General features: G+C 42.8%; 1 protein-coding gene and 1 non-coding gene across 8 annotated transcripts in view; one reads left to right on the forward strand and one right to left on the reverse strand.

Moving 5' to 3' along the window:
* Positions 1-27,778, forward strand: part of PHF20 (PHD finger protein 20) — a 130,724-nt gene that overhangs the window by 92,346 nt on the left and 10,600 nt on the right. For 6 of the 7 annotated variants that reach the window (XM_067707985.1, XM_067707989.1, XM_067707990.1 and 3 more), the window contains 5 exons: positions 11,371-11,469; positions 12,116-12,280; positions 13,252-13,430; positions 20,822-20,921; positions 23,856-24,051. In XM_067707985.1, the coding sequence (XP_067564086.1) occupies positions 11,371-11,469; positions 12,116-12,280; positions 13,252-13,430; positions 20,822-20,921; positions 23,856-24,051 (739 nt within the window). The remainder of the gene's footprint in view (positions 1-11,370; positions 11,470-12,115; positions 12,281-13,251; positions 13,431-20,821; positions 20,922-23,855; positions 24,052-27,778) is intronic. The other variant, XM_067707988.1, reaches the window with a different exon arrangement.
* On the reverse strand, positions 21,329-21,435 carry LOC137208285 (U6 spliceosomal RNA). Its single transcript, XR_010935595.1, has one exon. It is a non-coding gene; the product is annotated as a U6 spliceosomal RNA (small nuclear RNA).

The following is a 27,778-nucleotide window of genomic DNA, read 5'->3' on the forward strand; positions in this document are numbered from 1 at the left end:
GTCTTGATACAGTGGAATACTATACAGCAGTGAGTGAATGAGCTACAGCTATACCCACCAACATCTCACAAATATAATGTTGAGCCAACGAAGCTAACATAAACTCATATATATGATATGGTAGATATGTATATAAGGTTCAAAAACAGATTAAAATGAATCTGTTATGTTTGGGGTCAGTACAGTGGTTATCCTTGGGGGTAGGTGGATGAATGACTGAAAGTAGGGCAGGGAGGAGACTCCTGGGGTGCTGGGGTTCTGTTTCCTTATCCGAATGGTGATTATAACAGATAATCATGGTAATTGTCCGAGGAGGCACCTTGCCCTGAGTACAGGGTGGGTGTTCCCGCACAAGAGGGTGTGCGGACCTCTTGTTTGGTTTTGGAATTCCTGATTAACTATACTTGAGGGTCTTGATTTGTGTTGAGTAATATGAGCAGGCTTGGAGTCAGCACACCTGAATTTGAATCTAGCCTCCACCGCTTGCTTCCTCTGTGACCTCGGGCAAAGAACTGTGAGCTTCAGTTTCTCCATCTGTGAAATGGGGATACGTACCTACCTCAGAACTTCGTTACATTAAATGACATAATGTAAAATGCTTAGCACAGTGTCTGGCCTACAGTAAACTCTTAATAAATACTACGTCTTTATCTTAGTGAAAACATTAACCCAGGCGGTCAGAGAGCTGAGTTCTAAACTCACCTGACCTCTGATAAGCTGCAAAACCGATAGACAAGGTGTTGCCATGTTGATAAAATGAAGAAACCTGAGTGAGTGATTTTCTATTTTTATCTACTACATTTGGGTCTCTTACCAATATACCGACATGAGATTTCTAAAATTCTCTCTCAATACAGAAGGATCCCTTTCACTGGGGTTTGGAAGTCCCTTGGTGAATTGGGGAAATGTGCCTGACAGGTTTTAAAATAACAAGATCTGCTATGGGAATACTCGCCAGGCTGGCAGGGGTGGACAGTTACAAAATGCTTTAGGGGGAACAGAAGGGTATTTCAAATCCCTGTGTTTTAACTTGTTACCCCCCTGCTGGTCCTTCGTAAAACCGGTCAGTTTGGTGGCTCAGTGTACCACACAGGCCTCTCACCCACGTTGGGGTATAGCCTGGTCATTCCTGTACCCTCTCAGATGGAGAGCAGGCTTGTGCAGCCAGGAAGGGACATTTCCCCCCCGACCCCTACGCCCCCATGTCAGGTGGACACAGACCATTTCACAGCTCTCCCAGGCCTGATTGCTGAGATTGCCAGCAGTTCCCAGGCTGAAGCAAACTAGACCATTCATCTTGCTGTGCTCTAGCTGGGAAATTAAAAACCTGGCCACTCGTCCTGCCTCTGCCACTCACCAGCAGGAGCCTCAGTTCTCACCGTCTGTGAACTGGGGTCAGTCGACATGTTCAGCCTTCATCACGTCGCTGGATATCAATGAGAGCAAACACAGAGGCATATTCAGCATACTCCATAGGCCGCAGCCCTCCAGAAGGCACCCCCTGTTCCAGGCATTGCCCTCACTTTTTTCTCATCAGAGTCTCCCGTTTCCTCATGGATTTGCTGGGTACTTGACTAACTTGATGACTAAATTTCTTAAGATTTGAAAGAATAAAACCAGCTAAACAGATCATCTGTTCTCTCAGCACATCTAGTTTTCACCTCAGCTTCTAAGAAAGCTCTTATCTTTAGGGGTGGAATTTCAGACAGTGGGGGGAGTTCAAGTGGGGAGATGTTTCAAGGTGAGACTCTGACACCAGGCAGCTTGTGTCCTAGTTCACAGGCAGTGTGAACTTGACGCTGTGCTTAAGTGAAAATCAAAATATTACAGAATGTGTGCTGCTTGGGACAGCACAATTACTGTACTGTAATTGGGGACAGTTATTTGGGGACAATTACTGTAAAGAAGTGCTCCCTTTATGCCAAGTACTCTGATTATGGGAACTTGGGTTCTAATAGATTTCTCAGATGGAGATTTCTGGGGCTTCTGGTCCAGCAGGACCAGAAAACGCTCTGCAGAGATTTATTTTTTGGTCTATCCTCCCCATCCATTTTCCTGCTGGTAAAGTTAGGCAGGAGAAGCAGTTCTGGTCTGAAGTCCACAGACTCTATCTTAGTAGCAATTCTGCTCCTGTTCACTTGTGATCTGAGCTCTTCACAGATCTGATTTACTCCTTTCCAAAATCATGATGTAGGACTAGGTATGAATGAGGCAGGGCTCTTTCATGAGGGGAGAAAAGCACATAAACAGTTACAGTGAGGACTACTAAGTTCTATGTAAAGAACGTGTGAAATGTTGTGGAAACACATTCAGATTTTGCCTGAAGAGCAGGGGCTGGGATGTCGAGAGGAGGAGGTGACATTTGAGTTAGGCCTTAAAGTGTGAGGGTAGGTACGGGGTGAACCAGAAGGCAGGGGAATAGGAAAGGGATCCCTATGCTGGGAACAAGCAGAACAAAGTTCAGAGGCATTGAGAGGAACAGATTGTCATGGTTGTCTGTCCCTAAGGTACCCCTTCTGACTCTGGCCTGCAGATGTTTCCTTTTCGCTCAGCCAGGCCTTTAGTCCCATAAGTTAATTTGGAAGGTCAGTTTAGATTTGCTTTTCCAAATGAGGTTTCATAGAATACCAGAATCCGTTTAGTAAATTCTCTTCCAGGGGTGAGCTTAGGCTTCCTTGGTGCTTGTGTTTGATTCTGCATAGGTGAGTCCAGTCCTGAGTAGAGGTTTGCTGCAGAAAGAATATTTGAGGATCAAAGGGAGGCTCACCTGTGCTCATTACCTATTGTTACATCCATTTCATTCGTATTCTCACTCTGGGTAAACCTTGGCTTTAGGCCGAAAGGAGCCTTGGAGCACCAGAGTGGACAGTTCTTTGTATCTTTTCTTGTGGTTCTAGACTGGCCTTCTCACAGAACCGTGCCCTCTCCCCTTAAAGGGAAGGGAGAAATAGGAGCTTAATTAGGATATAGATTATGGTACCTTAAAGAGAATACCAAAGAAGCTGGCTTAAGACAGAGGGTTATTTCTGTCTTTGGTCAAACTGCAGGCTCTCCACAGTGGCTCTGCTGTGGCTCTGAGCAGGTGTCCAGGTGTCCAGGGCCAGCTTCCTCCTGAGTGCCCCACCAGCCCAAGGTGTTGCTCTCTCTGTGTGGACCCAGATCGCTCACCACCTTGCCTGTCTTTCTGCAGCTGCGAAGGGAAAGACGAGGCATGCCTTTTTCCTTTAAGGGCACAACCCGGAAGTGCCACACATCACTTCTGTTCATATCCCATATGCCAGAACATCTGTACGTGGCCACACCTCACTCAGGGGAAGCTGGAAAGTGTACTTTTTTCCCTTTGGGAGAAGTGGGTATTGGAGACTGCATGGCAGTCTCTGCCATATGAGCCAAGGTAGAAAAAGGCAGGGCTTGAGGGAGGGGTTTATTGGAGGGCCCCTTTGGGCCAGTGTCTGTGTGGGATCCATGGTGGGGGACTAATTGGAGATGAGGCTGGAAAGATAGACAAGGTGAGGGACTTCCTTGGTGGTGCAGTGGTTAAGACTCCACGCTCCCAGTGCAGGGGGCCCGGGTTCAATCCCTGGTCAGGGAACTAGATCCCATATGCCTGCCACAACTAAGGAGCCCACACGCCGCAACTAAGGAGCTGGCGAGCTGCAACTGAGGAGCCCACCTGCCATAACTAAGGAGCCCACATGCTGCAGCTGAGGAGCCCGAGAGCTGCAGCTAAGACTCGGTGCAACCAAATAAATAAATAAATATTAAAAAAAAAAAAAGAAACACAAAGTGAAATGATGGTGTTAGGCCATGAGACCATTTCCTCTGATAGGTGGTGAAAATCCCTCCAAGAGCATACCCACGCCTGCTCTGCCCTTGAGTTTTCCTCCCCTTGTACAGGTCAGAACAGACTCTGGTCACTGCTTGTCCCTGGCATGTGGCAGTGCTCTGTGGTGTACAAGCAGTTCTCCCATAGGGGAGGGTGATGTCATTTTTTTCCTCTTCCCTCCTGGAAGCAGCAGTCTGATGTCCTTCTGCTATCATAACATAGTGATCCGAGGGAGAAATAGAGAGCAGGCTGTATAGAGGGAGCACGAAGGGCTCTGGTATTTCTCCTGATGGGCACCTGCAGCCTGAGGAGAGGACGAGTGGCCATCTGGAAAAGCTTCGCCCTCCTCAGGCGACAAGCTGCTCTCTGATCCAGAGCCCTGACAGGAAGTTGCTCTTTGTCCAGCCAAGTCTGGGCATTCAAGAAGAAGCTCTGTAGCCAAGTGTCTGTTCTGTGGGTCATGGAACAATTGATCAAGCTGTTCAGAGAGAGAGCTGACCACAGACGAGTACCACCTTCCAGGGAGAGAGTATCGCAGGCGAGATAACAACAGCTAATTTTGTGCCGGGCACTGTTCCAAGTTCTTTACTTGTATTGTCTTGTGTAATCCTCAAAAAAAAACCCTATGAAGCAGGTACTATTGTGATGACTTTATGGATTAGAAACTGAGATGCTGATGAAGTGGATTAACTTGAACCAGTATAGACACATCTAGCATGTAGTGGAGCCACAATTTGAATCTAGTTGCAGAACACGTACTCTCACTTTTAGGCTCTGCTGTCTTTTAGGATTCCATGGGAGGATGCCCTGGCCCTGGGCCCTGGGCCTTGAAGTGGGCAATAGGAGTGCCTCCCTGTAGGAGACTTCTGTGCACATGGGTAGTCCGAACGAGTGAGTGAGTTCTGCCTGTTGTCACCTTGTCTGCCCCTGTTCCTCAGGGACTCACCTGGGTTAGCTTAGTCCCTGCTGGGCAGTTCTCCCTATGAGCTGTGTCACCTACGGCCACATGTGACTTTACAGTCTTCAGCCAGAAGCCAGGTGAGCCTATGAATGCTTTCTCTCTTCCCTCTGTGTTCAGAGAACACAGGTTTCTGTAGAACAATTTCCTAGAATATCTCTTCTTTTTATCCTCAGTGCTTACTCCTCTAATTGAAGCCTCAGGAGTGGACTCTTTAAAGCTTAATATGACCATATTTCTGACTAGCTGCAGCACTTGGGATGCTTTTAGTTACAAGTAACGGGAGACCCAATTCAATCTGATTCCACAATAAAGGGGATGTGTTAGTTCACGTAATAGGGAAGTCCATGGGAGGTGTACTGCTCCAGGCCTGTTGGTTGTCTTATCGTCTCACCTCTCAGTGCTGTTTTCAGGTTAAACCCTTGTGGTCAGAGGATGGAAGCCAGTATCATTTAAGACTCCATGCTGCTTCATTCAAATCTAACAAGAAAGTAAGATTTTAATAAACTTTGGACCAGAGTCCCGAGTTCGGGTTGGATTACTCTATTCCTGTCCCTGCCTTATGAACCAGTTGCCCCAGGCTCAGATTGTCTAAGCCTATGACTGTGACAAGGGGCATGGCATTACTCTTATAAGTTTAAATGAGTGTGAAGTCAGTCCTGTCCAAATCCCTTAGATGCTGCACAGTGAAGGAGGGGTAGAAGAGATGCTGGGAGATATCCACAATTTTGGCTACACCCAGCAAAATCTGCACAGCCGGGGAAAGGGTGGTGGTGGTGTTGAACTGTAGAGCAGATCCATGCCCTGTGCTCATTTCCTGTATCAGGGACAGTGCACAGGGCCCACAACATGGCCCAAGTCCTCAGACCCATAGGTCTGAGTTCATCTTTTCTATACACCAATTTATGGTCTTGCAGCTTCTCTGAGTTTCACTTCCTCCTCTGTAAAGTGGTAATCATGTTAAGGTATAGATAGATGTATTTTATGCAAAATTGAAGTCGATCAGCTTGAAGTTGTGTGATATAAAAAGCCTTATGTATAAAATTTGAATTAATACAGATCCTACCAAATTGACAAAATTCATCAACCACATGATTTCAAAGCTGGAAGGCCAATGAAAGTGTGTTCATTATACCTTTATTTTCTGGAAATATTAGTCATGAATTATGTGAGTTTGAATAATGTAGGGTCTTCAGGAATATTTGTATGGAATGAACTTCACCATCCTTTTCTTAACTTCCTGTTGGGTTCCCTAAAGGTTGTGATGCTGTTTTATAAAATGTGAAATGCAAAAAAGATTGTTGTTGGAGAAGCCCAAAGGAACTACCATACTAGGTGATAACTGGGTATGCCCTGGCATTTGGCAATTTATATCCTGCATCTGGACCTTTCTGTCTCAGGGATCCAGAACCTAGGTGGTATCTCTTCAACCAGTTCTGCTAGTGATTGGGTTAATGCTGTTAACATTTCAGTAAGCTAATGGAGACAGTTACTTTAGTTTGAAGGTCATTAAAACCTGAGTTTACAAATCAAAAACTGGATTGGGCAATTGTTTCTATATGTGTGTGGGTGAAGGTACATCAAATCCCATCAAACATTTGCTCAAATCCTTCCAGTGAAGTTACTCATAGTAAAGGCCAATTTCCTTGTAAAGCATAAAGTTTCATTTCTTCTGTTCCAATTTATATTTTATTTCCTTTTCTTGTCTTATTGTACTAGATAGGATGTCTAGTACCATGTTGAAAAGAAGTATTGAGAGGGTACATCCTTGCCTTGTTCCTGATCTTAAGAGAAAGCATCCAGTTCTCACCATTAACTATGAAGTTAGTTGTAGGTTTTCTGTAGATGTCCTTTATGAAGTTGAGGAAGTTTTCCTCTGTTCCTAGCTTTCTGAGAATTTTTATCATGAGTGAGTGTTGGATATTGTCAAATGCTTTTTTTTTTTTGCATCAATTGATACTATACATAGAAAATCCTAAAGATGCCACCAGAAAACTACTAGGACTAATCAGTGAATTTGGAAAGGTTTCAGGATACAAAATTAATGCACAGAAATCTCTTGCATTCCTATACACTAACAACGAAAAATCTGAAAGAAAAATTAAGGAAACAGTCCCATTTACCATTGCAACAAAAAAAATAAAAATACCTAGGAATAAACCTACCTAAGGAGGCAAAAGACTTGTACTTGGAAAACTATAAAACACTGATGAAAGAAATCAAAGATCATATAAACAGATGGAGAAATATACCATGTTCTTGGATTGGAAGAATCAATATTGTGAAAACGACTATACTACCCAAAGCAATCTACTGATTCAGTGCAATCCCTGTCAAACTACCAACGAATGGCATTCTTCACAGAATTAGAACAAAATTTACAATTTGTATGGAAACACAAAAGACCCCGAATAACCAAAGCAATCTTGAGAAAGAAAAACGGAGCTGGAGGACTCAGGCTTCCCAACTTCAAACTATACTACAAAGCTACAGTAATCAAGACAGTATGGTACTGGCACAAAAACAGAAATATAGATCAATGGTACAGGATAGAAAGCCCAGAGATAAACCCGTGCACATATGGTCACCTAATTTATGACAAAGGAGGCAAGAATATATAATGGAGAAAAGACAGCCTCTTCAATAAGTGGTGCTGGGAAAACTGTATAGCTACATGTAAAAGAATGAAATTAGAACACTCCTTAATACCATACACAAAAATAAACTCAAAATGGGTTAAAGACCTAAATGTAAAGCTGGACACTATAAAACTCTTAGAGGAAAACATAGGAAAAACACTCTTTGACATAAACCACAGCAAGATCTTTTTTGACCCACCTCCTAGAGTAATGAAAAATAAATAAATAAATAAACAAGTGGAACCTAATGAAACTTAAAAGCTTTTGCACAGCATAGGAAACCATAAACAAGACAAAAGACAACCCTCAGAATGGAAGAAAATATTTGCAAACGGAGCAACGGACAAAGGATTAATCTCCAAAATATACAAACAGCTCATGGAGCTCAATATCCAAAAACAAACAACCCAATTAAAAAATGGACAGAAGACCTAAATAGACATTTTACCATAGAAGACATACAGATGGCCAAGAGGCACATGGAAAGATGCTCAACATAACTAATTATTAGAGAAATGCAAATCAAAACTACAGTGAGGTATCACCTCATACCGTTCAGAATGGCCATCATCAAGAAGTCTACAAACAATAAATGCTGGAGAAGGTGTGGAGAAAAGGGAACCCTTTTGCACTGTTGGTGGGAATGTAAATTGATACAGCCACTGTGGAGAACAGTATGGAGGTTCCTTACAAAACTAAAAATAGAACTACCATGTGACCCAGCAGTCCCACTACTGGGCATATACCCTACATCAATTGATATATTATTTTTCTTTTTTAGCCTGTTGATATGATGGATTACATTAATTGATTATCAGATGTTGAACCCGCCTTCCTTGTATACCTGGAATGAATCCCAGTTGGCTGTGATATATAATTCTTTTTATACATTGTTGGATTCAGCTTGCTAATATTTTTGCATTTGTGTTCATGAGAGATAATGGTCTGTAGTTTTCCTTTCTGTAATGTCTTTATCTTATTTTGGTATTAGAGTAATGCTGGCCATGTAGAATGAGTTAGGAAGTGTTCCCTGTGCCTATTTCTTGAACAGTGAAGGCCTTCCTGTCCTTAGAATCTTTGCATTTGCTGTCCCTGGCCTGGAAGACTCTTCTCCCAGATTTCTGCATGTTTTGTTCTCTCCTTTCAGGTCTTTGCTCAGATGTCCTTTTCTCAGCGAGGCATTCTCTGACCACAGACTGTTAAAATTGCAAATCTCCCCTTCCCTCATCCCTACTATCCCCCTTCCCTGCTTTATTTTTTCCATAGCACTAATCACCTCCTAAAATACTATATGACTTACTTGCTTTCTGCTCCCACCCACTAGAATGTAGTTCTGTGAGGGCAAGGGTTTTTGTCTTTTTTTGTTCATTGCCTTATCCCTCCCTCCTCCCTAGAATGGTGTTTGGAACATGGTGGATGCTCAGATATTTGTTAAATAAACGAATTTAAACCATGACTGATAATGTGGTTGTAGCCATGCGAATGTGCAGAAATGAGTTGTTCTGTTTCTATTCCTGAGGAAGACTGTTTCCGGGATCAGAGGAAAAGTAAATATTGTTGATAGCTTTTATGAATGAAATTTAGGAGGCATTTAACCATGTTTTGTTTATCAACTGCATGACTTTGGCTTAGTCACCTTATTTTTGGGGGCTCTGGTTTCTTAATCTTAGAAAGAGTACTTTTGTAAATTAGACTAAGGTCTTTTCTAGAGTTCTTGTTTGTTGAACTTTGTTTCCCAGTTGCAGAGTATTTTAACAGGAAGGGAGCTTAGAGACCCTTAAGTCCTATGTTCTTTAGCCAGTAGATTAACTTCTATCTGTAGAACCAGGCTTGCCAGCTGGGGGATGCAGCCCATCGTCCTCTCGCACAGTTCCTGGATGCCTGTTTGCGAGAGGGACCTCGGAGCTAGTGCTGACTTGGTGCTGGAGAGCTAGATGAACCTGTTTTTAAATGTCTGTATGATCTCAAGCAGGTGTCATCACCTCACCAAGCTTCAATTTCCTCCTCTGTGAAACTGGAATGATATACACAGGTGGTTGTTAGGGTTAAATGAGATATTGTGATATTTGCACACAGGTGCTCAGTTAAAGTCAGTTGAACCTGACTGCTTATCCTACCCCACACTTGCTTTGTGATCCATCTTGATTCTACATCAGAATCACTTGGAGAGTGTTTTTAAAAACACTGATGCCCTTGAAAACGTTACGCTAAGTGAAAGAAGCCAGGCACAAAAGGTCACTTACTGTATATATATGAAATGTCCAGAATGGATAAATTCATAGAGACAGATGCAGATTGGTGGTTGCCAAGGGTTGAGGGGTTGGGGAGAATCTGCTTAATGGTAAGTGGTTTTACTTCGGAGTGATGGGAATGTTTTGGAACTGGGGTAGAGCTGGCTGCACCGTATTGTGAATGTACTACATGCCATTGGATTGCTTTCTTTTTCCCTCCCTCCCTTCCTTCCTACCTACCTACAGGTTTATTGAAGCTTAATTGTTGTTCAGTGGACTGCACATATTTAAATTGTATAATTTGATGAGATTTGGGATATATATATATACCCAGCCATTACCATAATAAAATGGTAAACATATCCATTACCTCCTGCAATTTCCTTATGCCCCTTTTTAATTCCTCCTTTCTACTCCTCCCCCCTTTCTCATCCCCAGGTAGTCTCTATTCTGCTTTCTATTATATAGATTAGTTTTCATTTTCTAGAATTTTATATAAATGGAATCATGCAGTATGCATTAGATTTTATATGGCTCCTTTTACTCAGCATACTTATTTTGAGGTTCACTTACGTTGCTGCATATTATTAACAGTTTATACTTTTATTGTCGGAGATATTCCATTGTATGGATACACCACAAATTATTTGTCCATTCACCTGGTGATGGACGTTTGGGCAATTTTCATTTTGGGAGATTACAACTAAAGCTGCCGTGGGCACTCATATAAAAGACTCTGTGTGGACATAAGTTATCCTTTCTCTTGAGTAAATATCTAGGAGTGGAATGGCTAGGTCACAGGGTATATGTATGCTTAAACATATCTTAACACCTAAAAAGTAAGGCATGGTCAATTATTTGAAATGCTACAGATATGTTTGATAAGATAGAAGAAACAACTGGATTTTTGCAATGGTTAGGCTGTTATTAACTTGAAAACTACAGTCTCAGTTGAGTGGTAGGTGGGAAGCTTTTTAGAGGGGAATTAGGAAAACTGAATTGAGAAGTTTGGCAGGGAGTATTGATAACTTAAGAAGTTTTGCTGTGAAAAGTAGCAGAGAATGAAGTTGTGGTTTTTGGAAGGTGTGAATTATTCCTTTTTAAGTGGATAATTTTATATTATATGAATTGTACTTCAGTTATTAAAAAAAGAAGAAGAAGAATCAAGCAAACAAAATCCTGATGTTCAGGTTGCACCTCAAGCCAGTTAAATCAGAATCTTTGTGGGTGGGACCCGGGCATTCACTTTCTAAAAATCTCCCTTGGTGATTGCAATATGTAGCCAGTGTTCAGGAGTAGTGATCTAAGTAGGGTTGGCACATTTTTTCTGTAAAGGACCAGACAATAAATATTTCAGCTTTGAAGGCCATAAGGTCTCTGTCTTTACTCCTCAAATCTGCCACTGAAGTGTGGCAGCAGCCATGGTCAACATGTAACAAATGAGCATAGTGTATTTTCAATAAAACTTATTTATAATAACAGGCAGTGGGCCAGAGTTTGCCAGCCTCTGGTCTAAAGGCTTGATGATAGAGAAGGGGCTGCAGAGCTCTGAGGAGGATGGAAGGTGACCTCCCAGGCAGAACCAGACCTGGAACTCTGTTCTACTGACCATTTTAGTTCTTCACATTGTGCATGCTTACTTACTTAAGCATAAACATCCCGGCATTGAAAACAAAATGTTAGAATGCCAGTACTTACACTTGTATTTAATTCTAGCTGCAAAAGACAAGGAGAAGAATAAAGAGAAGAAATTCAAAGAGTTTGTGAGGGTGAAGCCAAAGAAGAAAAAGAAAAAGAAAAAGAAAACCAAACCTGGTAAATTTTCCCCTGGGACGTTTCACTTGGATTTCCTTACTGTAGGTAGGGAGGGATTGCTTCTCCCCAGTCTTGGCCTCTGAGGAGAGGAAGGCCAGCAGGCCTTTAATGGAGCTTGTGGGCTCAGCTCACCCCAGGTGCTACAAGGCCACATTGGCATTTGGAAAGCCCTCCCTCTTGCTGTGTTGGCCGGTGTGCTCTGTCACGATGGAAGCGCCATTGTAGGAGAGGATATGCAGGTGAATGACTGTATTTGTCTGCACACACATCTCTGAACCCTTTCAAGAAAGGATTCATTTCTTGAAAAGCGTGTGTCTAGCCCCAACAAAAATGCTGATTTTTAAGAAAATCAGTGTTCCAGTCTTGGGAGCTAAAGGGATTCCACATTTTATTCTCAAAGTATCTTCTGGCTTAGAAAAGCAACCTTATCAGAAAAAGGGGAGAAGGGTGATGGTGAGGAAGAAGCTTTTTGTTTTGAGGTTTTTGGAGGTAGCTAGAAGTATTAATCCCTAAATCTGTTCTAGCTGAATTGCTTCTGAGCATTTGAGCTCTTTGAACAGCAGAGCTGTTGGTTGGATGGGGTTGATTCTGGAATGCCCTAGTGATGTCTGAGGGTGCTAATTTCTTCCTGATTTTGTTCTTCCAGAATGCCCCTGCAGTGAGGAGATCAGTGATACCTCCCAGGAACCTTCTCCACCCAAGGCATTTGCTGTCACCAGGTGTGGGTCCTCACACAAGCCCGGGGTCCATATGAGCCCACAGCTCCATGGCTCAGAATCTGGAAACTACAAAGGGAAAGTGAAAATGTCCGGTAAGGAGGCTCTGCTGGCTTGATCATTTGTACAGCACGGCAGTCTGAGAAGGCTGGATTTATGTTGATACTGTAATCTACTCTCAGGACTTCTGCAAGTAGTCTGTTAGGTCTTTTAAACAAGAAGTACATCAAATAAATAGGCCATTAGCTGTACCTTCCCAGAACTTCCCTTCTCTCCAACTTTGGTCTTAGTAGAATGTCTCTTAGGTACTTCTAAGCCAGTGTGTCTATAACCGAATCCATTATCCCCCAACTCCTTGCACACCTGCCTCTCCTGTTCCTCCATTTCTTGTTGGTGGCCTCTGCATCTAACCTGGTTGCTCTGGGAAATCTGAGTCAACCTTGAAGTTTTCCCTTCTTTAGCAACTTACAGGGTGATTGTGAGTTTAAAAGTAGTTAATAAGTATGTGGAAAGTACTTAGAACAGTGTCTGGTATAGAATAAGTGATCAGTAAAGGTTAGCTGTAATAACCACTAATCAGGTACCAAGATCTAGTGATTCTGGTTCTGATTATCCCTGGAATCTGCCCCTTCCTCATTCCCCACTGTTTACAGAGTTTTAAAGGTGGCTGTGGATACAGACTGGGCTGTAAGCCAGGTCACGGCTGGATGGGGTGAGGTCAGGGAACACGTTTGAGTCGTTAGGGATGATGATCTGTGTGGCTCATGTGGAGTTGCAGTTTCTCTGCCAGTGAGCTCTGTGACCTTGAGCAGCCATTGACCTTGGGCTTCACTGTCAGGAAAATGAGGAAATGGAGTTCAGTTCACTGCCGGGAAGCACATATCATTCGGGCTGTTAGTAGATGACAGGCCTGAGGAACAGATTGGAGTTCGCGTTTCCCAGCTCTGTGAAAGTTCACAGAGGAGAAGTTCTGTAAGGTCATTTCTACTCTTGACAATCTAGGGTTTTTAAAAAATCTTACAACTATAATTTTAAAAAGTGACTGTTGTTTTCCCTTTCTTCTCAGAAGAAGATAATCTGAGTGACTCCTCCTCCGAGAGCTTTCTTTGGAGCGATGAGGAGTATGGCCAAGACGTTGATGTGACCACTAACCCAGATGAGGAACTTGATGGGGAGGACCGTTACGATTTTGAAGTGGTCCGCTGCATCTGTGAGGTTCAGGAGGAAAATGACTTCATGATTCAGGTAGGTGGAGCTTCCAGGAGACACAGGTATAGAGGAGCACAAACTGGTCCTTGGAGGGAATTTTGAGGGAACACAGTCTGAGGCCAGCAAAAGTAACGTCATGTCAGAAGCCCCAGGCAGGCAGCACTGTCAGCAGCAAATTGAGCTTTGTTTACTGGCTCAGCTTCCTCTGCATCTCAGGCTGGTATAAATAGCCTGTGACTAGAATGAGAGAGGACTTGAGGGATCACTGAGTCTAAACCTCTTCTGCTCTGCTTGGGCCAGCTGGACCCGCAAATGGGAAGGGCCTTGCCTGTGGTCACACAGTGAGGAGTTGAACAGTAGGGGCCCAAATCTCTGGAGGGGCAGTTTGATCTTCCTGTGCATCCATATCTTCTCTCTCAGGTGAAGTTTCTTTATGGCCTAAAGAGATGGAGGCCAGTTTTGTAACTTGTCTGTTTCTTATTCTTCATTTTCTTGGCATTTGTATTTGTTGTCTCCATTTCTGGGATATGCCTGTTGGGGGGCCTCCCTGCCTGCTTGGGGAGACCATCACTGGCCAGCACCTGCTTGCCTCTGGCCCTTCTCTTGCTCTTAATCACAGTTCTGGTGGAGGTGGCTGCTGCCTGGCTGACTCCAGGGAACCTGAGCTTTTTAAGTAAGTCATGTTTATGTTGGTTAGAATTCTTCTGGGAGTTTCTGTTTTTTTTTAATAGCCTTCATGGCAACCTCTGAGAATTCAAGATACACGAATGGTCTCAAATAGCTCCTCATATTTATGACCTTTAGTATGCATTAGGTCAGTGGTTTTCAAATCACTTTTTCAGCATCACAACCCCTTTCCCTAATGGACTCTTTTCACAGAACCCCCAAATGTGTAACAGATAAAAGCAGTAGTTTGGGAAGCTCAAAATGAATAATTTTCACTTTTAAGTTCAGAAATGTGAATGGCTGGCCTCTTCCCATGAGCTCTAATATGCAGGTGGGGTTGTGAGCGGTGGTTGCCAACCTGGAGCATTTCAGTGGCTCAGTTGTTTTCTTTTTTTTGTGAGACAAGCCTAATGAACATGGCCGTTGTATGGGGACTTTTCCTAAACAGCATGCTGTGTAGTCACTTTGGTTAATCAGAGATGGGAAGAAAAACTTTGTTCTGAGGGCAGCGTGATAATAAGTTAGCCTAGCAGTAAAGAATTATGTGTACTGGTGGGCTCTGCTGTCTTAACATTTAAGCTTGGAGTGTGCATTTTTTGTTTTGTTTTGTCTTCTAAAATAGTCTCATTTTATAAAACACACGCATTTGTAGAATCTCTGAAGCTCAGTGGAATATAATTCAAAAACTTACGTAACATGAAAACCGTTTGTTTGGTTTTTTTTCCCCTCCAGTAGAATTTTTCTTTTAAGTTTGGCTTTAAAAGTATGTTGAAGGGCTTCCCTGGTGGTGCAGTGGTTAAGAATCTGCCTGCCAATGCAGGGGACACAGGTTCGAGCCCTGCTCCAGGAAGATCCCACATGCGTGGAGCAGCTAAACCCGTGAGCCACAACTACTGAGCCTGCGCTCTAGAGCCCATGCTCTGCAACAAGAGAAGCCACCACAATGAGAAGGCTGTGCACTGCAATGAAGAGTAGCCCCGCTCGCTGCAACTAGAGAAAGCCCATGCACAGAAACAAAGACCCAATGTGGCCAAAAATAAATATAAATAAATAAATGAAATAAAAGTATGTTGAAGATCGTTAGTTTTCATCCTGTCTCTCTGGGCGTGTGCTCAGTTCTGGGCCTTGGAAGCCTGATTTGGTCCTCATTTGTCCTTAGAAATCATTAGTGGGTGAGTAACGAAGGCCTCTCTTGGCAAGGCTCTTCCAGCTAATCAGTATAAGAGATGCAGTTCTGATCCACCATGGTACTTTCTCCATTGACTGTTCTGTAAGTGGCAAGGATCATGGGGTGTTTGCAGGGGTAGAGCTTGAAGTGCCATTTTGTGCTGTGAGGAAACTAAGTTTGAAAAAATTGAGACCACACCATTGTTACATGGCAGAGTCAGGAACTGAATTCCATTGCCTGCTTCCCAAGCTCCACATGACCTTCCCCGCAGCTCAGCTCAGCACTGTGGCTTCCTGTCTGGCATTATGGTGACGAGCTCACTTCAGAACACCTTGGGTTTTGTTGTAGAAGACTCTTCTTTGCTGTCCACTTGTTGTCCAGCTGGCTTTGTGTTATAGAGGGACAGTTTCTGACTATACCTGTCATTGTGAGCAGAGTACCTTTTTCCACTCAGTAACTTTAGCAAAAGGCATAAATTTAGAGGGAGCTAAGTGGAACAATACAGTTTAAAGTTTTAAAATGTATTCGTCTAGTTTTAAATATATTCATCATTTAGGAAAGTTCAGATCATTTTTTCTTAAAATAAATTTTAAACTTACATTGATAATTTGCACAACCCTAGAAAACATTTAGCATTTGTTCTCTAGAAGATTACTTTAGAGAAATAGTTTTCTTTGATCATTTTCGTTATTTGGTAGCAGTATTGTTCATGTATATTATTATTTGATTTTATTTACCAGTGCTAATTTAAATCACTGGAAGGTTAAAATCCTACTTAGTAATCATGAATGTTTGAGAAATCTGGGTACCACATAAAAAAATGAGCATCAGGAAACCCATTTAATATTTAAATTATTTTAATTGCTCTAAGGCAGGTTTTGGCAAACTTTTTCTTAAAGGACCAGAAAAATAAATATTTTAGGCTTTGGGCCATGTGATCTCTGTCACAACTACTCAACTCTGCCCCAAGCAGTCAGAGGCAATACAGAAAAATGAATGACCATGGTTATGTTCATATTATACTTTATTTACCAAAATAGGACTCAAGCTGAATTTGGCCTGTGGGCTGTAGTTTGCTGACCTTTGCCCTAGAGCAACAAATATATAACATTAGGTGTTGGACCCCAGTGAAAATTGTGTAGCAGCTTTAATAAGAAGCCCATTTTAGAAACTTTATTTGCTTCCCCTGGAGGCAGCCCTTGTCATCTTCTTGCGTATCACTCCAGAAACATTCAGTGGCTAAACAAGCGATATCAAATATATACTCTCCATTTTTTTTCTTTCTTTTTGTGATAAAATATACATAACATAAAATTTACCATCTTAACCATTTTAAATATATGTGGCTTTAAGTGAACTGGCATTGAGTACATTTACATTGCTGTACAACCATCTTTTTTTTTTTAACACAATGTTATTTTAATACATAGTGTTTTCAGTATCTTTTTTTCATTTAATAATATATGTTGAAGAGCTTCCCTGGTGGTGCAGTGGTTGAGAGTCCGCCTGCCGATGCGGGGGACACGGGTTCGTGCCCCAGTCTGGGAAGATCCCACATGCCACGGAGTGGCTGGGTCCGTGAGCCATGGCCGCTGAGCCTGCGCGTCCGGAGCCTGTGCTCCGCAACGGGAGAGGCCACAACAGTGAGAGGCCCACGTACCACAAAAAAAAAAAAAAATAATAATAATAATATATGTTTAAGACCATTCCATTTTCAGATCTAAAAAAGCTTCCCCATTCTTTTTAATGGTTGCATAATGGATGGATCATCATTTATTTAACTCTTCCCTTGTTGATGGACATTTGGATTGTTTCTAATCTTAGCAGTGATGTAATGAATAATTTTGTGTAAGTATGTCTGTAGGACCAAGTTTTGAAAGTAAAATTCCAGGACCAAAGTAGGCGTGCATTTATTATTTTGACAAATACTGGTGTCATAGCAATATTCTATAAACTTTCCCTGGTGTACCAAAGCACAGTCTTACCAGCGCCCTTGTCAGTACAGTACTATCAAACTTCTTTATCTTTGCTCTTCAGATAAGTGAAAAAACAATCTACTAGTATAGCCATTTTGTAATTTATTTTAATATACTTAAAAAATTTTTATGATTGTTATTTTCTGCATTTTCCAAGATCTACAAAGAAGAAAACAAGGATTACCCAGATTATTTTTACCCAGGGATAAATCACTGTTGTTATTTTAGAATACACACATACACATGCATGTATAAATGAAAATTATACTCTATAAACAGTTTTTCATGAGAATAACACTTGTGTGGTGAAAGTAGTAAATGTTTATTATAAAAACTTCAGGCAATACATAAAGGTATGAAGAATTAATTGATATTTACATGTAATCCTAGAATCTAGAAATACTAATGTGTATGTATATTATTAGGCTGGTTTCATTTCACATTAATTTATATTAATTCAAGTTCCCTTACATTACTTTATTCTTATAATGGTTGCTTTGAACATCTTTTTATTTAAGATGTGTTTTTTTCCTTTGACCTGCCTGTTCATGTCCTTTATTCAGTTTTCTGTTGGATGGTTGGTTGTTTTCATACCCATTTGCATAAGATTTTTTTAAAAAAATATTTATTTATTTATTTGGCTGCACTGGGTCTTAGTTGCGGCACACAGGATCTTTGTTGCTGCGTGCAGGATTTTTGTTGCTGCGTGTGGGATCTTTAGTTGTGGTGTGCAGGATCTTTAGTTGTGGTGTGTGGAATCTTTAGTTGCGGTGTGTGGGATCTTTAGTTGTGGCATGCTGGATCTTTTAGTTGTGGCATGTGGGATCTAGTTCCCGGACCAGGGATCGAACCCGGTCCCCCTGCATTGGGAGCATGGAGTCTTAACCACTGGACCACCAGGGAAGTCCCTGTGTAAGCTTTTTGTAGATATGTTTTTGTATCAGCTGTGAGAACAGTTACAAATATTTGTACCCACTTTGTCATCCATCTTTTGGCTTGTCTTATAGATTTTTTTGTTTTTGTGAGGTCAAATATATCAAACTTTTCTTTAATGGCTTTTGAGATTTGAATAGCAGTTGCTTCCTCATTGGAAGTTCATAACAGTTTATAGAAAAGTCAATAAAAGAATTTTTCATGGTTTCTTCTGGTACTTTTGCGGTTTCATTTATCTTTTAAAAACTGTATAAATATTTGATCCGCCTGGAATTTATCCTGGTATAAGGTGAAGGCTCTCACTACCCAGTTGTCCCAACACCATGCCTTATTATTGAAACGCCACCTTTATTTACTCTATTTCCGTATGTAGTTTGGATCTCATTCTGGATTCTCTCTTCCATTGGTCTCTCTGTCTATATATTTACTTGTACAATTCTATTTTAATTATTATACCTTTATAATATTTTAAAAATATCTGGTAGGGCTGGTACCCCCTTTTGTTCTTTTTAATAAATTTCCTGGCTATTAGAATCAGCTTCAATATAGTTCCAGAGCTATTGATTTATTATTTTGTTGGCATTACATTATTTTTATATATTAATCCAAGGAGAACTGTCATCCTTATAATGACCGTTGCTATCCAGGAATAAAGTACAACTTACCATTCATTGACTTAAGTCTCCATGTCCTTCAAATATTTAAAAATTTTCTTTACACAGACCTTGCATGTTTTTATTCTTAGTTTCAGATTTATTCTTAGATATTTTATATTTTCTGTTATTGTTCTTGTTCACTTCTAAATTTAAACTTTTGGGGAATTCCCTAGCAATCCAGTGGTTAGGACTCAGCGCTCTCACTGCTGGAGGGCGGGGCCCTGGGTTCAATCCCTGGTCGGGGAACTAAGATCCCTCATGCCGCGTGGCACAACTGCCCTCCCCCACCAAAAAAAAAAATTTAAACTTTTATTTTTAATATTTATTTAAACAAATTTTTCACCCCACCACACGGCATGTGGGATCTTAGTTCCCCAACCAGGGATTGAACCCACGCCCCCTGCAGTGGAAGTGCAGAGTCTTAACCACTGGACCGCCAGGGAAGTTCCAATTTAAACTTATTTATTTATTTATTTATTTATTTAACATCTTTATTGGGGTACCAATTTAAACTTTTTAAAAATGAATAATGTGTATTAGCCAGACCCACATGAAAAACGTTATTTTGAAATTTTAAACTTAGGTGTTTTTGATTCAATTTTGGTGTATCCTCGTTCTTAAGACACGAAGTCATTGGTGAGAGAGGCTTTCATTCTTAATTATTAGTCTGTTTTCTGCTACTAACTGCCTTTGTTGTCTCACACCCTTTTCTTTCTCTCTGAGCCTTTAGTTTCCTCATTGGAAATGGAAGAATCTGGATCGCATCTTATCTGAAGTCTCTCTTCCAGCTCTGCCCCTGTTGATTCTGATATGATTAGCCCATAAAAGCCCTTTGATCCTGGTGCCTATCTGACTCCAAGTGGCTGAGGACTGTGAGCTTTTTCCCTTGTGGCCAGGCTGGTGGCCCACCCTCCAGACAGTATCAGAAGCTCGCTGTCCACTTTCCAGAGCTATCCATTTGGTTGGGTAGTTAAAGGTTTAGGGCCCTGGTTTGGAATTGCTTCAAGTGCCCTAGTATCTCCTTTGCCATCCTTTTCCTCTCCATTCCCTCCTCTGGACCCTTAGCCCTCAGGCTTGCTATCCTCAGGCCAGCCACACGTCTGTCTCCCAGTGCTGCCCTCATCCTCTGCTCCTTTCTTTCCCTCTCTGCCTCTTGCCCTTTCTCTCTTTCCCCCTTCCCCAGGGAAGGCAGTGGAGCCTAGGGGTTAAAAGAACTAGCCTTGCAGTCAGCCAGGCTTGTGTTCTGATCCACTGTTGCGTCTTCTCAGCTGTGTGACCGTTGGTAAGGTTTAGAAAGAACAAATGCAAAGCGCTAGCATATGTTGAGTCCAGGAGGCATCAAAGTGAGTTAGCCTACCCATTCGTAGCAGTAATAGGCTCTTAATACATAAAAGTTGTGTGCTGGGCTCTACTATATGAATTTTGACATGTGACCCATTGATTCCTCACAAACAGCCCCACACGGTTGGTAGGAATAGTATCCTATTTTGCAGATGGGGAAACTGAAGCCCAGGGTGGAGAAGTGACCTGTGCAAGGTCACACAGCTAATGAATGTCTGAGCCAGAATTCAAACTCAGTTTTTTGTCTTTCTAAGTTAACCTCCCTCTAAGGACTTAAACAGTTTTCCCTCTCTGTTTATAAAGTGATCAGAAAAGTGAAAACCTCTAGAAATGGGAGGGAAAATAGTCATTTTTCTGAGATCAGTACTGTTTAATTTAAATGTTCTTCATCTGTGCTGTCCAGTACAGTAGCCACTAGCCTCATACGGCTGTTGGGCACTTAAGATGTGGCTAGTGGGACTAAGGAACTGAATTTTAAACTTAGTTTGTTAACTTAAATGTTAAAAGCACAGGTGGCTAGTGGCTGCTCTGGAAGAGTGGTTGCAGCTCAGCTCCCACTTCCTCCTCCTCCTCTCCCTCCCTCCTCCTTCCGCCTCCCACTGCCCCTTTCCCCCCACAGGTGGGTCTTATTTTTGGATGGAGGATTCCTTCTGAGTTTAATTTTTATTGCTTCTTTAATTCTAACAGTGTGAAGAGTGCCAGTGCTGGCAGCATGGGGTCTGCATGGGATTACTGGAAGAAAATGTGCCTGAGAAATACACCTGTTATGTTTGCCAAGACCCTCCAGGTAGAGATTTCTGGAGTCAGGGATATTAACAATATGTAGCCTTTTCCTTAGCACAGCTGGCGGTGAAGCAGCCTGAGTGTCTGTGGTCTTGAGACTCATTTCTTCAGCATCGGCTAGACTCTGCCTCCTCCTCGCCTTTGTTGCTAGCTCACCTGGTGGCCAGCTGTCCTGAACTTGGCAGTAAGAGAGCATGTATGAAGAGGTTCACCTAGTGGAAGGCCAGGCCTTGAGCTAGAATTTTGTTGTGTGTGGGGGTGGGGGTGGGGGGGGTAAAAATCATATAACATGAGCTCTACCCTCTTAACAAATTTTTAAGTGTACAGTACAGTATTCTTTATAAACTATAAGCACAATGTTGTATAGCAGATCTCTAGAACTCTTTCATCTTGTACGACTGAAACTCTGTATAAACTATGGAACGCTGTACCGATTTGCATGTCATCCTGGCGTAGGGGCCATGCTAATCTTTTCTCTGTTGTTCTAGTTTTAGAATATGTGCTGCCAGAGCGAGCACCTTTTCCTTTTCTTGAGAGTTCATGAGGATGTGGGCTCTGTCCTTGGCTTTTCAGGGCTGTTGAAGGGTTGGAAACCGGCCTCTGCTCCCTCTGGTGGCATCTGCCTTCCATTGCATCGTTGCCACCTGGAAGGGAGATACGCCCTTGAGGGGAGGGGAAAGGTGTGTTTGCGAAGAGCCTGTCCGCCACCCAGAGCAGTGAATTAATTCCTTAGGATCAGTTCGTTTCATTGTTCCTTGACCGCAGGGCTGGCCTATGGCTCTTGGCTTCCCCTTTCCAGAAATCTCAGGGGTGGATTATAAATCCGTGGTTCTTGTTTTGCTGTCAGTGGGATGTGACATGTCTCCATTCATCACCTGTAAGGTTGCTCCCCTTGGGTGCAGTCCCCTTACAGCTAGACAACGCTGGAGAGCCTCTGCTGCTGTTATTCCTTTTTGTCCTATGAGGTGGGCCTGGTAGGAGCTCCTGTTCCGATTTTTGCTTATGACGAAGAAATTGATGCCCAGGGAAATGAATGACTTTCCTAATCTCATGAAGCAGATTGGAATTAGAACTGACTTGTGGGACCAAGTCTCTTGATTTTGCTGGTTGTATAGGGAGGGACTGGGCTACCACAGTTCATTTTCCAGCAAGTAGGTCCCCCTGGGGCCTGATAACCTCTATTGTGACACTGTGTCTTCTAGTGCTAGATTAGTCTATAGACAGAGAGCAATCTTGCCTCTGTTTTTCCCTTTATCCCAAGGAAAGAATATGGTCAAAAGATTAGTCCATAAGTCATAGAATATAATTGATGGGCAGGATCTCAGAGACCACTTAGTTTAGCCTTGACATTTAACAGGCAAGCAGCAGGCCCAGAAGGGACATGATTGGCCTAAGATCACTCAGACAGTTAGTGCTAGATAGGAGATGACAACTGGTATCTCTGACCTTTGTCTTGTAAAACAGGTAGTGCTGCTTTGAATCCTGCTGCTCAGGCTACCTCTGTGGCAGCTGCCTCTCAGATTCCACACATAATCCCCAGGGCTCCTTTAGGGCACCATTTAAAACCTTTTGTCTACTTTATTGTCTCTCACTCTCTCCGTCCACTTTTCTCTTTTTAGAAATCATACACACCATCTTTATCAATCCCTATGCACTTTCTGAACTTTTATAACTAAATTGCCACGACTGGGAATAGATTCCTTGAATTGAGCACTCAGTGACTGTCACATTTATTGACTATGTTCGATTCTGCAGTCTTGGGCCAGAAGTTTAACCTAACAGATCTATTCTTTAAAGGTTACTTAAAGGTGTTGTTAACAGAGTGGAGGTGCATCCCCACCATGTGTCTTAGAAAAGCCAGAAAGAGTGCAAGGACCTTGATAGGGTTTGCCCGGGTTATTTTAGGGTCTTTATAGCCATTGAGAGGTGAACAACAGTCTGATTGGAAGCTGTTCCCTGGGCTTTTACAGCAGGAAACACTGTGCCAAGTCACGTGTGGTTGTGTTTTCAGTCCTTCCTGAGGATCCCTGTAATGAACAGGACCGCTGAAGCTGTTTGGTTCATCTGTCATTGTTACAGATGGGAAATGGAGGTCCAGAGCAGGGAGTGGGGGGCTGACCATTCATTTAGTTAGGCGGTAGGTGACAGTTGGAGGGGCACTTGGGGCTTCTTTCCATTTGATAAATCCATTCACGATGCCTTTTGCCAGACACTGAGGATATAACCGTGAACAAAACAATTCCTATTCTTCTGGCTTTTAGTGGGGTTTGGACCAGCAACAGATGTCAAAATAAGTCACCTAACAAGAACATGTTAGGTAGGGATGAATGCTTTGAGGGGGCAAAAGCCCTCAGATCGGGAATGACTAGGAGGCACGGAAGAGGCTCTCGTACTTTGGGAGGTAACCAACGGCCTCTCTGAGGAGGTGGTAAGGAGCCAGTCCTGCAAAGGCCTTGGGGAATAGTGCTCCAGACAGGGGTAGGGGTGCTAGAGCAGAGACCCTAAGACCAGAAAGAGCTTGAATGTGTTCCGGAAAGGGTGGGGCAAGGGGGGCAGGAAGGAGCCCTGGCCTGCCGGCCTCATTAGATCAGTCAGGGCTTTGGGTTTTCTTCTGTGCACGATAGGAAGTCATCGAAGGTTTTAAGTGGGAGAGGGAATGATGTGATTTAACTTTAACAAGATATCCAAGTTCCACTCTACCTCTGGCCAGTCGCAGAGATCAGGAAATTTATATGCTTTTCTCGCTACCTTATCCCCAACACCTAGTAGAGAGCCCAGCATATAGTAGGTGCCAAGTAGATGTATACTGGATGAATGAATGAACAAAATGAACACACCAGTCCATCCTTCCAATAGTTTGTGTGATAATTGTGCGATGATGAAATGGTCTGGGTTTCCTTCAGACCAAGGATTAACTCTCTCATTGTCACTGCTTTAGGTCAGAGACCTGGCTTCAAGTACTGGTATGACAAGGAGTGGTTGAGCAGGGGACATATGCATGGCCTGGCATTTCTAGAAGAGAACTATTCCCACCAGAATGCCAAGAAGATTGTGGCCACCCACCAGCTTCTCGGCGATGTGCAGAGAGTGATCGAGGTTCTGCATGGCCTGCAGCTCAAGATGAGCATCTTGCAGTAAGTGTGGCACCTGCAGCTTTGGGGATGAGTCTGATTTGGCGTGGGCAGAGGGCAGGATAAATATGAGAAACTGGAAAGCCATAAAATCGGCGATAAGTTTGAGACTTTTATTTAAGATTCTCAGTTACATGATAAACATTCTTTTTTAAAAAAATTAACTCTATTGAGGTATAATTTACATATAATTAAGTTCACCCATTTTAAATGTTCATTGAGTTTTGGCAAATGTATATACAAACACTACTGTAATCAAGATACAGTGTGTGGGGACTTCCCTGGTGGTCCAGTGGTTAAGACATCACACTTCTAATGCAGGGGGTGCAGGTTCAATCCCTGGTCAGGGAACTAAGATCCCACGTGCCACATGGTGCGGCCAAAAAATAAAATACAATAAAATGCCTTAGAAAAAAAAAGAGAAAGAAATGGTGTATTTATAGATTGTTTTTTCTTTTTTTTTTTTGTACCGTTCTGAGTTGTTTTTTTCTATTTTGGCTGCGCTGGGTCTTTGTTGTGGGCTTCTCTAGTTGCAGAGCATGGGTTCAGTTGCCCCGCGGCATGTGGGATCTTAGTTCCCAGACCAGGGATTGAACCCACGCCCGCTGCTTTGGAAGGCACATTCTTAACCACTGGACCACCAGGAAAGTTCCTGTTCTGAGTTTTTGGGTTTTGTTTTTTAAACTGTGGTAAGATATACATAATATAAAGTTTGCTATCTTAACCGTTTTTAAGTGTACAGTTCAGTAGTGTTAAGTACATTCACTCTGTTGCACCCAGTTTCCAGAACTCCTTGTGTGGGGCAAAACAAACTCTGTACCCATTAAGCAACTTCTCCATTTCCCCTCCCCCAGCCGCTGACAGCCACCCTTCTACTTTCTGTCTCTCTGAATTTGACTGCTCCGGGTACTTCATATAAATGGGATTCTACAGTATTTGTCTTTTTATGACTGGCTCATTTCACTTAGCATAATGTCCTTAAGGTTTGTCTGTGTTGTAAGTTGTATCAGAATTTCCTTCCTTTTTAAGGCTAAATAATATTCCATTATATGTAAAACCACATTTTGTTTATCCATTCATCCTAAACATCGTGGATTTTTTGGCCACACCTCGCGGCTTGTGGGATCTCAGTTCCCCGACCAGGGATTGAACCTGGACTGCAGACTGTGGCAGTGAACGCCTGGAATCCTAACCACTAGGCCACCAGGGAACTACCATCCTAAACATTTTTGATTGGGAAACAAAGTAAAATTGAAACAAAGTAAAATTGACATGGCAAGAAGAGGTTGAGCAGGGCACATTCAGCAAGAGTATATGTTGATTTGGGTAAAAACCAAGCTGCTATAACAAAACCAAAAAAATAAAGGCTAAGCAAAATGGAATTTTCTTTCTCACATAAGGCATGGTCCAGAGGTAGGCAGGGGTCCAGGCCAGGTAGGTAGGTGGCCTTTCTCCAAGATTCCAGCTATGGACGTGGGGACTTGGGTTCCTTCTGTCTTACTGCTCTGGCATTCCATTAGGGTTAATCTCATCTGCGTGGTCCAAGCAGATGCATCTGTACCTCCACTCTGCTCTGACCCCCAGGAGGGGGAGCAAGTGGTTTCATGGACACACCTAACTGCAGGAGGCTAGTAGCCAGGTGGCCATGTGCCCTGAGCAAACTCAGGAGTGAGGGTGGAGGTGGGTGTAAGAGAAGGAAAGGATGGTTACTGGGGGAATTAGCCATTACTGTGACGGTATCTGTTGAGGTGAACTAAATCAAGTGACCCTGTTTTGGATGTCTTAGACTAGGTATTCCCTCACATTTTATAAAATCAGAAAATTTTCCTCCATATAAGCCAAGTGAATTTCTTCTTAACGAGATGCCAGAAATTGACTGAGACAGGTCGAAGGTGAGGGCAAACCTCAGACGATGCTCCTGATTGTAAATGTTGCTGTGTTTCTTTTCATTTGAGGATTCAGTCAGATGGTGTTCTCTTTCTTCTCACTGAAATACCAGTGCTCCAGCCCTGCCCCATATTTCAGAACCTTGTTCGTTCTGAATCCCCATTTAGATCCTTCATCTTTAATTTTTTTATATAAATTTATTTATTTTTGGCTGTGTTGGGTCTTTGCTGGTGTGCACGGGCTTTCTCTAGTTGCAGCGAGTGGGGGCTACCCTTCGTTGCAGTGCGCGGACTTCTCATTGCAGTGGCTTCTCATTGTGGAGCATGGGCTCTAGGCGTGTGGGCTTCAGAAGTTGTGGCACGCGGGCTCCAGTAGTGCGGCACGTGGGCTCAGTAGTTGTGGCTCACAGGCTCAGTAGTTGTGGCGCACAGGCTTAGTTGCTCCGCGGCATGTGGGATTTTCCCGGACCAGGGATCGAACCCGTGTCCCCTGCATTGGCAGGCAGATTCTCAACCACTACTCCACCAGGGAAGCCCCTAGATCCTTCATCTTTATAGCAGTGACTTTGTACTGGAATTAAATCTGACTTCTCCAAGAAGTTCAGGGGGGGAGTATAGGGAGATCTTGTTAGTCATTATATATGGAGAAAAGAGCCTGGGAGACAGGAAGGTGGTCCCAGTATGTCTCTGTACACCTGGATAGTCTCTGCTATCACAGGCTCTGGGTCTTCATTCTCAGAAATTTTGTTCCTAAGTGACCTGGTGGATTCATTTTCAAAGGCAAACAGTAAAACTGGGAATAACTTCAAATGTTGTCATTTCAAAAGTAACACGCATGGCTATGCATACCTTCTTCATGACTGACAGGGCTTACAAAGAAAGGCCAGGGTCATCCTTGTGTAGTAGCTGGGGCTTCAGATCTTAGCTGGGAGGGTGAAAATTGTAGGAGGAAGGAAACAAAGACTTTTGTGATTTTCGTACAAGAACAGGCCCATACTATGGCCTCTATGCTCCAAGTTAACAGATTTCAGGCTACAGTAGACCTGAAAGTGAACAAGGACTTCCATTTCCTCTGATGCAATTATGATTTCAGAGGTGTGCCTGGGATCCTAGGTTCCTGGTACAGGCTGTGATACCCTGTTGGAAGTGGCCAGGGACCCAGGCTGCCTTGATGCTGGTGGTTTCCTCTCCTTCCCCAGTGGATCGGGGTGGTATTGGGGATTGCTAGGGTGGGAGAGCCGAGAAAGGATAGTTGTAGCCCCTTGCGAGCAGAATTTTAGGTTCTGTAAGATCATTCCCTGCTGTCCTATTTATGGCCTATTCCATTTCTGCAGGAAGACTTCAGGAAAGTGTGGGGGTGGGGTGGGGGATATCTATATGTGGGAGTTGCTGCTGAGTTCCTGCTGATCTGGTTTCAGTGTTTCTCAGTTGGGACTGGTGAAGGTAATGTTTACAATTATACCATGAGATAATTCTCTGTATGTGTGGAATTGTACCGAGCGTTACAGGATATTTAGCATCTCTGAATTCAGTGAACTGAATGCTGAGGTCACATATGTGACAATCAGTAGTCATTGTGACAGTTGGAAAGGCTCCCACACATTTCTGCACATCTGTGAACCAAATGTGAGTAGCACCTGTCCGTCCTTCCACTTGCTTGCAAACACCCCTGCCAGCTAGGAACTGCCGGTAGCTGGTGGGCCTTACTCGGGAAGCCCAGTTCTTCTTCCTCCGTCCTTTTCTCCTTTCCTTTCTTTCATTTCATTTAATGATCCAAGGTTATAATGGAAGTTCTGGGTGGTAAACAAGAGTTAAGAAGGTAAAGTTTATCTAGAGTCATGGCT

The sequence above is a fragment of the Pseudorca crassidens genome, chromosome 15 (genome assembly GCF_039906515.1).
Source record: "Pseudorca crassidens isolate mPseCra1 chromosome 15, mPseCra1.hap1, whole genome shotgun sequence".
Lineage (NCBI taxonomy): Eukaryota > Metazoa > Chordata > Mammalia > Artiodactyla > Delphinidae > Pseudorca > Pseudorca crassidens.